The 11984-nt window shown below is 40.7% G+C and overlaps 1 protein-coding gene across 2 annotated transcripts; it reads left to right on the forward strand.

Annotated features, from left to right (window-relative positions):
* Nucleotides 1–766: 766 nt before the first annotated feature.
* LOC131929890 (transmembrane protease serine 9-like) lies at nucleotides 767–11177 on the forward strand. Of its 2 annotated transcripts, none has more exons than XM_059286269.1 (9): nucleotides 767–1000; nucleotides 1162–1265; nucleotides 2601–2702; nucleotides 4152–4223; nucleotides 4609–4768; nucleotides 5227–5351; nucleotides 6299–6436; nucleotides 9703–9863; nucleotides 10901–11177. In XM_059286269.1, exons 2-9 carry the CDS (start codon nucleotides 1181–1183, stop codon nucleotides 11066–11068), a joined length of 1011 nt encoding a protein of 336 aa, XP_059142252.1. In that variant the 5' UTR covers nucleotides 767–1000; nucleotides 1162–1180; the 3' UTR covers nucleotides 11069–11177. The 2 variants fall into 2 exon arrangements, with proteins under 2 accessions (XP_059142252.1, XP_059142253.1); XM_059286270.1 differs by having other exon boundaries at nucleotides 4612–4768.
* Nucleotides 11178–11984: the final 807 nt, after the last annotated feature.

Consider the following 11984-nt stretch of genomic DNA (forward strand, 5'->3'; position numbering starts at 1 on the left):
AGGCTATTTAGTTCATACTCTATTTATAACATTTGATTAAAGACAAAAAAATTCAAACCTTAAGTCTTAAGACAACACTATAATAATATGAAGTCAAATAGACAGCGCACCTCACCAGTATGAAATCAAATAGACAGCATACCTCACCAGTATACAATTAAATAGCATACCTCACCAGTATATAATTAAATAGCATACCTCACCAGTATGAAGTCAAATAGACAGCATACCTCACTATTATGAAATCAAATAGACAACATACCTCACCAGTATGAAATCAAATAGACAGCATACCTCACCCGTAAAAAAACCCAGCATAACTTCCTGTACGAACAAACCCTTCTCCGAAAATTAAAATACTTTCTGAATTTCCATCCTTTTTATGACCCAACTAAAAGAAATACGAGAACAAACCCCTTATGAATGGTATTTACTTTACTGCTACATTGAGGTATTTCGTTTACAATACACTTTTTTTGCTATGAAGTCTACATAGTCATTGAACAACTAATCCTTTTTTTTGTGTCATTCTTCTCTCCATGTCCTGTCGCAATCTTTCGATAAGGAACAAGGATGAACCTGTCGAAACCGTCTTTTGTGACCATCTATCAAGACGATCTTGTCTTTGATCTAGATCTCAAAAGATCTTGTTGACACAAGTTACCCAGAATCCTGCTGCTGGGTCCTGTGAAGATGTTCACACTACCTGGATGACGCTGGCGTCACCAATAAAACAGGCCAGACCATGAGCTGAACAAACAGCGCGGATATTTGCCCAGAAAATTTAGAATTAAACATCCCGAGTTTGATACACTGCGCTTGTATGTCTTACAGCGATGTACAATGTAGGCGACAGTTAGGGACCTTCTCTTTGGTGTGACATCTTCAAATCTTTCGCAACTCTTTAGCAGATCTCAGGAATATTTTTGTCTTATTTTCTAAGTTTGTAGGACATTTAAAGATAAGGCTTGTGTTTGACTACGCTTTTTAAAAAATTTCGGTGAGTTTAAATTGAAAACCAGTGGTTGTATTAATTTATGAAAAAAAAACACTTTCATATTATTTCATGAATCTAATTAAATTTATTTTTAATTTAATAATTTGATATTAAATCTAGTAGTGTAAGTAAAATTATTTTTGCAATGAACCTCTGTTATTTAGGAAGGTCCTATCGAAGAAGATGCCTCATCTCATGGACGTGACGTCACTGGTAGCTGCCATATTGCTACTCGCTACCCCATCACCTCTTGTGTTAGCTGATACAAGTAAGTTCTTGGTAGCAATTTTATTTTAATTTTGTTTTTGCGAACTAAGGAGCTTAAGTAGAACACTATGAACATTAACAGGCTCAGTATATGAGCTTACATAAACAGACGCACTATATGATCTTAAAGAGACGCACTATATAATCTTAAACAGATGCATTTTTTGAGCAACTGTAGAGCGACAAAGTGTTTACGGTGGCTTCTAAAGCTAAAACACATTTTCCCTGAATTTACTGTTAGTGAAAGCTTGTTTTAAAATTCTAAATGTCCAATTATTTATTTTATGTTATAAATCTTGAACGTTATTGTTAAAACTTAAAAACAAAAGAAAGAATCATTGTACATTTAAACGTTCAGTGTATGGGGTGGTCAAATAGTAGAGCGTACGACTAGTAACACGAATGTCTCGTGTTCGTATCCCGGGCACGTTTCCGCTGGACGTTCCTGAGTCCACCCAGCTCTGATGGGTACCTGAGTCCACCCAGCTCTAATGGGTACCTGAGTTACTTCAGGGAAAGTTAGAGCGGCAGGGCATAGTGCTGACCACACTAACCCATGAAATGCCGAGGTAACTAAATCAGGTGAACTCTACTTCATCTGTCATGGGGACTACCATATACGAAAGAGTATCTTTACTATCTCATGCATTTAATTAAGATATAGATCATTCGTTTAGAATTTATTATAAACGATGTAAATTTATGTGACACAATCTAGATAGCGTAATTTATATTTAAGAGAAAAAAAGTCGAATAATGAAATATTGTGTATGAATAGCTTTCACTTTAGTGATCAATGCACATGACCTTAGAAGGGGATTTAACATCTAGATATATAAATATAAACTTTAACACGTCCCAATGTTAACTTGTCCCAATTTTAACACGTCCCAATTCTAACACGACCCAACTTTAACTTGTCCCAATTTAAACTTTTCCCAATTTTAACTTGTCCTAATTCTAACACGTCCCAATTCTAACACGTCCCAATTTTAACACGTCCCAACTTTAACTTGTCCCAATTTAAACTTTTCCCAATTTTAACTTGTCCTAATTCTAACACGTCCCAATTCTAACACGTCCCAATTTTAACACGTCCCAACTTTAACTTGTCCCAATTTAAACTTTTCCCAATTTTAACTTGTCCTAATTCTAACACGTCCCAATTCTAACACGTCCCAATTTTAACACGTCCCAACTTTAACTTGTCCCAATTTTAACACGTCCCAATTTTAACTTGTTCCAATTTTAACACGTGCCAATTTAAACTTGTCCCAATTTTAACACGTCCCAACGTTCACACGTCCCAATTCTAACACGTCCCAAACGTCTCCAGGTCAGTGCCTACAGAACTGCCAGAGTATCTATAACTTCTACATACGTTTCCACCTGGCAGGCTTGGATAGCTTCATGAGCATGTGCTGGAGGAACTGTCTAGGTGAGTAGTCGACAGGTAGTTGTAGGGATCATATCGTAGAGCTTCTAAAGAAAGAACACACACACACACAAACACACACACACACAAACAAACACACACACATACATACATACATATATATATATATATATATATATATATATATATATATATATATATATATATATATATATATATATATATATATATATAAACTAGCTGTATCCCGTGCTCCGCCACGGTAAATCGTTTTTAAAAGTACCAACTTGGGAACAGAACAAAACTAAACACAACACAAACGAACGCAAAAAAAACAAAAAAAAAACGAAAAAACAAACACAACACTCATAACATAGACACAATTTTAATGCAATCATACAGGCATATTGCTCACAGTCTAGCCCATAGCGCCAAATCGCGACCTTTCCGGTGATTTGCACCCCCCTCAAACTTTAGATTTGCACCCCTTCCCCCCCCCCCCTCCCTAAAACTTTCGATTTCCACCACCCCCCCCCCTCGCACATTTTTTCCAACCCACTTTGGCGCCCCCTAAGGTCGGCACCCGGGGACATATGCCCCCCCCCCCCCTCGCTACGCCTCTCCTATAAAACCCGAAAGATAGAATAATAATTAGAAAACAGTATAAATAATAGTCAGTATTTAAAATATCCGTGTTTTACCTACAATATTTCACTTTATCCATTCACGCATTTTTTTCCAGTACTTTAAATTTTTAAAATTTACAATAGAGTTTCATAACTAAAACCATTGCGCACCTAATGAACGTGATGCCGCGTCTATAATAGTGCTGAATAGTTGATTAAAAATTATAAGTAATAAACAGTAGGGCCTACATTCAGTGAATAAAATAAATAAAAGATTGCCTTTTATCAATCCATGCTAATTATAATTTTCTAACAATAATTTCCTCTTAAACATCCGAATAATTTGCATTCACATTTTGCTAATTATATTATTGCAACACTAATTCCTTCTATGACGAACGTATATTTGCATTCACATTTTTTATTAGCGTGAGTTTAATGTATTTTTAAATTACCTCCTTTGTCAAAATTAGAAAAGAGTTAAATTAATTTGATTTTTTCTACCGTACTGTTATTATGTTATTAAAATGTATCCACTTTTTCTAGGAATATAAACGAAAATGATATTTGACATTGATCCTTTTAATATGTTTTAGCAATGTGCGTGTATTTAATATTTTCTTTAAGTTATGCAAAAGAGCAAACACAGTGGAAATTATAAAATAGCTCTATGCCGCTATATAAACAAACCCTACTCTAATACTTATAATAAGACACTGCGGTGCACTGAAAAGCACAGCATGGTGCGAATGTTTACTTTTATGGTTCCAAAAGCTATAGCGATGACAGAAGGAAGGAAGGAAGGACTGACACACGCTCAGCCCGCTTATATTATAGATTACTTACAATTTTTCCTTTACATCAGCCACAGCACCGACTGCAACAACCACCCCCACAACGACAACAACAAGAACCACAACAAGCACGTACCAGGGTGGTGAGTACTTTATTTTGACCTATCCATTAGCTGATCCATGCTGGTACATCATGCTGGTACATCATGCTGGTACATCATGCTGGTACATCATGCTGGTACATCATGCTGGTACATCATGCTGGTACATCATGCTGGTACATCATGCTGGAACATCATGCTGGTACATCATGCTGGTACATCATGCTGGTACATCATGCTGGTACATCATGCTGGTACATCATGCTGGTACATCATGCTGGTACATCATGCTGATCTATGCTAGTACGTAGATAGATTTCATGTAACAAAAATGACGATTTGGCGTTTTTAAAAATCTTTACACCGGCTAATATTTTCTTGTTACTGTAAGCAAACATTTTATGTGTATCTTCTCCCCCACCCCCAGTAGCCTGTGGCTTCTCAATGGTCGACAGGAACCGAATCGTCAACGGCGTAGATGCATCAGAGTGCCAGTTCCCCTGGGTGGTCCAGGTCAACAGCGGCTGCGCGGGGTCAATTCTGGACAAACGTCACGTGATCACTGCCTACCACTGCGTCATGAATGTGTAGGTCATTTTAAATGTCATGAATGTGTAGGTAATTTAAAATGCCATGAATATGTAGGTCATTTCATATGTCATGGTTGTGTAGGTCATTTCAAATGTTGTCATGCATGTGTAGGTCATTTCAAATGTCATGAATGTGTAGGTAATTTCAAATGTTGTAATGAATGTGTAGGTAATTTTAAATGTCATGATTGTGTAGGTCATTTCAAATGTTGTCATGATTGTGTAGGTCATTTTAAATGTTGTCATGAATGTGTAGGTAATTTCAAATGTTGTCATGAATGTGTAGGTAATTTCAAATGTTGTCATGAATGTGTAGGTCATTTTAAATGTTGTCATGTATGTGTAGGTCATTTCAAATGTGGTCATGGTTGTGTAGGTCATTTCAAATGTGGTCATGGTTGTGTAGGTAAACATACATTAAAAAAAAAATTGTTCACCTGGATGCTTTTTGACAGTGACACCAAGACGGTAGTGTCGTCACCTATCTACGTCAGTGTCGGCTCATCCTTTAAAGCCAGACAGACCAGGTACAGCGTCATACACGTTAATGCTGACCCCAGGTACAACTCTGGCACTAAAGGTAAGGGGAGGGGGGAGGAGTGGAGGGAGGCACTGGTTTTTTAGTATATTTTTCTATATTATTTTTTTTTGTTCGGAGATGCATGAAAGAAACTCTGGCACGGATTAATTGTTTCAGATCAATAATATTGGCATCGTTAAACAAACAATGTCTTCATTGAATAAAGGCGAATTTATAATGGCGGCCAACCATCTCAAATCTCGTGTTTTCCCCTCAGACTTTGACATAGCTGTGTTGACCTCGTGTTTTCCCCTCAGACTTTGACATAGCTGTGTTGACCTCGTGTTTTCCCCTCAGACTTTGACATAGCTGTGTTGACCTCGTGTTTTCCCCTCAGACTTTGACATAGCTGTGTTGACCTTTTCCCCTCAGACTTTGACATAGCTGTGTTGACCTTTTCCCCTCAGACTTTGACATAGCTGTGTTGACCTTTTCCCCTCAGACTTTGACATAGCTGTGTTGACCTTTTCCCCTCAGACTTTGACATAGCTGTGTTGACCTCGTGTTTTCCCCTCAGACTTTGACATAGCTGTGATGACCTCGTGTTTTCCCCTCAGACTTTGACATAGCTGTGATGACCTCGTGTTTTCCCCTCAGACTTTGACATAGCTGTGATGACCTCGTGTTTTCCCCTCAAACTTTGACATAGCTGTGTTGACCTTTTCCCCTCAGACTTTGACATAGCTGTGATGACCTCGTGTTTTCCCCTCAGACTTTGACATAGCTGTGATGACCTCGTGTTTTCCCCTCAGACTTTGACATAGCTGTGATGACCTCGTGTTTTCCCCTCAGACTTTGACATAGCTGTGATGACCTCGTGTTTTCCCCTCAGACTTTGACATAGCTGTGATGACCTCGTGTTTTCCCCTCAGACTTTGACATAGCTGTGATGACCTCGTGTTTTCCCCTCAGACTTTGACATAGCTGTGTTGACCTTTTCCCCTCAGACTTTGACATAGCTGTGTTGACCCTGGCACAAGACCTCGTCTTCTCGGACTGTGTGGCCCCGATCTGCCTGCCCGACCCGTACGACGACCCCTGGGCATCGGACTCCTGCTATGCTGCTGGGTGGGGTAGACTCAGTGGTAAGTTCTGTTTGTGGGTGGGGTAAACTCAGTGGTAAGTTCTGTTTGTGGGTGGGGTAAACTCAGTGGTAAGTTCTGTTTGTGGGTGGGGTAAACTCAGTGGTAAGTTCTGTTTGTGGGTGGGGTAAACTCAGTGGTAAGTTCTGTTTGTGGGTGGGGTAAACTTAGTGGTAAGTTCTGTTTGTGGGTGGGGTAAACTCAGTGGTAAGTTCTGTTTGTGGGTGGGGCAGTGGTAAGTTCTGTTTGTGGGTGGGGTAAACTCAGTGGTAAGTTCTGTTTGTGGGTGGGGTAAACTCAGTGGTAAGTTCTGTTTGTGGGTGGGGTAAACTCAGTGGTAAGTTCTGTTTGTGGGTGGGGCAGTGGTAAGTTTTGTCTGTGGGTGGGGTAAACTCAGTGGTAAGTTTGTGGGTGGGGTAAACTCAGTGGTAAGTTCTGTTTGTGGGTGGGGTAAACTCAGTGGTAAGTTCTGTTTGTGGGTGGGGTAAACTCAGTGGTAAGTTCTGTTTGTGGGTGGGGTAGTGGTAAGTTCTGTTTGTGGGTGGGGTAAACTCAGTGGTAAGTTCTGTTTGTGGGTGGGGTAGTGGTAAGTTCTGTTTGTGGGTGGGGTAAACTCAGTGGTAAGTTCTGTTTGTGGGTGGGGTAAACACAGTGGTAAGTTCTGTTTGTGGGTGGGGTAAACTCAGTGGTAAGTTCTGTTTGGGGGTGGGGTAAACTCAGTGGTAAGTTTGTGGGTGGGGTAAACTCAGTGGTAAGTTCTGTTTGTGGGTGGGGTAGTGGTAAGTTCTGTTTGTGGGTGGGGCAGTGGTAAGTTCTGTTTGTGGGTGGGGTAAACTCAGTGGTAAGTTCTGTTTGTGGGTGGGGTAAACTCAGTGGTAAGTTCTGTTTGTGGGTGGGGTAAACTCAGTGGTAAGTTCTGTTTGTGGATGGGGTAAACTCAGTGGTAAGTTCTGTTTGTGGGTGGGGTAGTGGTAAGTTTTGTCTGTGGGTGGGGTAAACTCAGTGGTAAGTTCTGTTTGTGGGTGGGGTAGTGGTAAGTTTTGTCTGTGGGTGGGGTAAACTCAGTGGTAAGTTCTGTTTGTGGGTGGGGTAAACTCAGTGGTAAGTTCTGTTTGTGGGTGGGGCAGTGGTAAGTTCTGTTTGTGGGTGGGGTAAACTCAGTGGTAAGTTCTGTTTGTGGGTGGGATAAACTCAGTGGTAAGTTCTGTTTGTGGGTGGGGCAGTGGTAAGTTTTGTCTGTGGGTGGGGTAAACTCAGTGGTAAGTTTGTGGGTGGGGTAAACTCAGTGGTAAGTTCTGTTTGTGGGTGGGGCAGTGGTAAGTTCTGTTTGTGGGTGGGGTAAACTCAGTGGTAAGTTCTGTTTGTGGGTGGGGCAGTGGTAAGTTCTGTTTGTGGGTGGGGTGGTGGTAAGTTCTGTTTGTGGGTGGGGTAAACTCAGTGGTAAGTTCTGTTTGTGGGTGGGGCAGTGGTAAGTTCTGTTTGTGGGTGGGGTAGTGGTAAGTTTTGTCTGTGGGTGGGGTAAACTCAGTGGTAAGTTTGTGGGTGGGGTAAACTCAGTGGTAAGTTTGTGGGTGGGGTAAACTCAGTGGTAAGTTTTGTCTATGGGTGGGGTAAACTCAGTGGTAAGTTTGTGGGTGGGGTAAACTCAGTGGTAAGTTCTGTTTGTGGGTGGGGTAAACTCAGTGGTAAGTTCTGTTTGGGGGTGGGGCAGTGGTAAGTTCTGTTTGTGGGTGGGGTAAACTCAGTGGTAAGTTTGTGGGTGGGGTAAACTCAGTGGTAAGTTCTGTTTGTGGGTGGGGTAAACTCAGTGGTAAGTTCTGTTTGTGGGTGGGGTAAACTCAGTGGTAAGTTCTGTTTGGGGTGGGGTAAACTCAGTGGTAAGTTCTGTTTGTGGGTGGGGTAAACTCAGTGGTAAGTTCTGTTTGTGGGTGGGGTAAACTCAGTGGTAAGTTCTGTTTGTGGGTGGGGTAAACTCAGTGGTAAGTTTGTGGGTGGGGTAAACTCAGTGGTAAGTTCTGTTTGTGGGTGGGGTAAACTCAGTGGTAAGTTCTGTTTGTGGGTGGGGTAAACTCAGTGGTAAGTTCTGTTTGTGGGTGGGGTAAACTCAGTGGTAAGTTCTGTTTGTGGGTGGGGTAAACTCAGTGGTAAGTTCTGTTTGTGGGTGGGGTAAACTCAGTGGTAAGTTCTGTTTGTGGGTGGGGTAAACTCAGTGGTAAGTTCTGTTTGTGGGTGGGGTAAACTCAGTGGTAAGTTCTGTTTGTGGGTGGGGTAAACTCAGTGGTAAGTTCTGTTTGTGGGTGGGGTAAACTCAGTGGTAAGTTTGTGGGTGGGGTAAACTCAGTGGTAAGTTCTGTTTGTGGGTGGGGTAAACTCAGTGGTAAGTTCTGTTTGTGGGTGGGGTAAACTCAGTGGTAAGTTCTGTTTGTGGGTGGGGTAAACTCAGTGGTAAGTTTGTGGGTGGGGTAAACTCAGTGGTAAGTTCTGTTTGTGGGTGGGGTAAACTCAGTGGTAAGTTCTGTTTGTGGGTGGGGCAGTGGTAAGTTCTGTTTGTGGGTGGGGTAAACTCAGTGGTAAGTTCTGTTTGTGGGTGGGGTAAACTCAGTGGTAAGTTCTGTTTGGGGGTGGGGTAAACTCAGTGGTAAGTTCTGTTTGTGGGTGGGGTAGTGGTAAGTTCTGTTTGTGGGTGGGGTAAAATTAGTGGTAAGTTCTGTTTGTGGGTGGGGTAAACTCAGTGGTAAGTTCTTTTTGTGGGTGGGGTGTGGGTAGGGTAAAATCAGTCGTAATTTCTGTTTGTGGGTGGGGTAAACTCAGTGGTAAGTTCTATTTGTGGGTAGGGTAAAATCAGTGGTAAGTTCTGTTTGTGGGTGGAGTAGTGGTAAGTTCTGTTGGGGGGTGGGGTAGTGGTCAGTTCTGTTGGGGGGTGGGGTAGTGGTAAGTTCTGTTTGTGGGTGGGGTAAACTCAGTGGTAAGTTCTGTTTGTGGGTGGGGTAGTGGTAAGTTCTGTTGGGGGGTGGGGTAGTGGTAAGTTCTGTTTGTGGGTGGGGTAGTGGTAAGTTCTGTTGGGGGGTGGGGTAAACTCAGTGGTAAGTTCTGTTTGTGGGTGAGACACAACGACACATACAGAAACTGACATAAACTTAACCTATTTAAAGTGTATTATAACATAATCGTTCGAGTAAAATGTCCATCGATTTTAACAATTTTGTTATAAAACTCTTCTATCCAATTAGTGTCAAATGTAAATCATGTTAAATGTCTTCTCTGATTAGAGTCAGCAATCTCCGGAACAGAGAACCTGCAGTACGTAAAGCTGCCATTGGTCAACCTAACCACCTGTATAACGGGCTATAGGTTCAGGACTGATTTTTATATCAACGACAAAAAGTTGTGTGCCGGGGACTACGAAAATGGCGGAATAGACTCCTGTAAGGTGGGTCAAATAGTCCTGACCCGTAGATCTAAGCAGGTCAAAATAGTCCTGACCCGTAGATCTAAGTAGGTCAAAATAGTCATTGCCCGTAGATATAGTTAGGTCAAATAGCCATGACCAGTACATATAAGTGGGTCAACTAGTCATGACCAGTTGATCCAAATAGGTCAAATGGTCCTACCCGTAGATCTAAGTCTACTTGTATTTGGGCTCGACGTTATAAATACGTTAAATATTTCATATATATATATATATATATATATATATATATATATATATATATATATGTATATATATATATATATATATATGTATATATATATATATATATATATATATATATATATATATATATATATATATATATATATGTATATATATGTATATATATATATATATATATATATATATATATATATATATATATATATATATATATATATATATGTATATATATATATATATATATATATATATATATATATATATATATATATATTTATATATATATATATATATATATATATATATATGTATATATATATATATATCATAGTGCATCATTGTGGTAGGCTAATCCCACTTGTTGGTTAAAGTAAAACGTGTCTGTATATGTTCTACACGTTTCTGTCCAAGAGCTGATAGTCCAGGGACAGGTGAGGTAGAGTTCATCAGTCTATCTCACCAACTCACCTGTTTCACCACCACCACACCTAGCATCACTCAATTCAGCACCTCACCCACCCCACCCCCCTCACCCACCCCACCAACTCACTCACCTCACCCACCCACTCACCTCACCCACGCACCCCCTCACCCATCCCCTCACCTCCCCCACCCCACCCCTCCCCCACCCACCACCTCCCCCACCCACCGCACCCCCTCACCTCCCCCTCACCTCCCCCACCCCACCCCTCCCCCACCCACCACCTCCCCCACCCACCCCACCCCCTCACCTCCCCCTCACCTCCCCCACCCCACCCCTCCCCCACCCCTCACCTCCCCCACCCACTCACCCATTAAACGTTTGATTACAGGGCGACTCCGGCGGCCCCCTGATGTGCCAGACCAACGGTCGCTACTTCCTGCACGGTGTGGTGTCTGAGGGGTGGGGCTGTGCCAGACCCAGGTACCCCGGCATCTACACCAAGACCACCAACCCCCAGGTCATGTCCTTCATACGCTCAGCCTTGACCTACTGGTGACATCTCCCATACCGGCAATACAACTTTGTTTTCTGATGTTTCGAGAATATGTTAACACATTGAATATTTGGGGCAGCTACTGTTTATTAATAAAAAGTTGCAACAATTTCACCAACCAGTTTTAGTTTTGTTCTAATTCTATATTCTAACTAGCTTTAAGTACGACTTCCGGTCAGCAAAAATCACTTATAATTCAAGAGATAAAATCTTATAGCTATGTATGAGATTTCGTCCAACTAACTGAAAGGGTACTCAATTATTCGGTATTTTAGAAACCAGAAATAAAGTACCACTTCCGGTTATTGAAGGTCACTCAAAAATTGAAAAAAAAAAAAAAAAAAAAAAAAACAACAACAACAACAGCAAAATATAAGATTTGATACTTTTATTTAAAATTTCGTCTACCAACTGAAATAGTATTCAAATTATCGTGTTCCATTGGGAATAGAGTAAAGAAAAACTTCCGGTTAACGGAAATCAAGATTTGGTAGAAACCTACGTACGTACGCATACAATGTAATACTTAATGCGAAATTGTATTCACCTACGCAAACGGTTCTTAAGTTACTGGCTTTTGAGAAGTAAGAAGTACATTATGTACCATTTCCGGTTACCGTAAATCGCTCAAAAGGTATAGATGACTACACATTTCATTAAATACTAATATATGAAAATATTGTGTTCACAGCCATAAGCACAGACTTACAAACAAAATTCGAAAACTAAGTTTTTCCGACGTCGAATTTTTGCCTGATAACAATACTCTACAGTGCTACATACTCAACTTTATTTTCGTGAAAGCCGAAAGGAAAAATAAAATTAAAAAATTACAATTATTTAAAAGATTATTTGAAAAATAATAAGATTACTTATCTTATTCTTGGTAGTTTTCTAATTCATATTGGCAGCATACACT

This window comes from Physella acuta, unplaced genomic scaffold (genome assembly GCF_028476545.2).
Source record: "Physella acuta isolate Inbredline_101_S28 unplaced genomic scaffold, ASM2847654v3 ptg001688l, whole genome shotgun sequence".
Taxonomy (NCBI): Eukaryota; Metazoa; Mollusca; class Gastropoda; family Physidae; genus Physella; species Physella acuta.

Coding starts and splice junctions, on each gene's coding strand:
- LOC131929890 (XM_059286269.1), top strand. CDS start 1,181: ATGCCTCATCTCATGGACGTGACGTCACTGGTAGCTGCCATATTGCTA. Junction 4,769..5,226: donor TACCACTGCGTCATGAATGT/GTAGGTCATTTT, acceptor GCTTTTTGACAG/TGACACCAAGACGGTAGTGT. Junction 5,352..6,298: donor GTACAACTCTGGCACTAAAG/GTAAGGGGAGGG, acceptor TTTTCCCCTCAG/ACTTTGACATAGCTGTGTTG.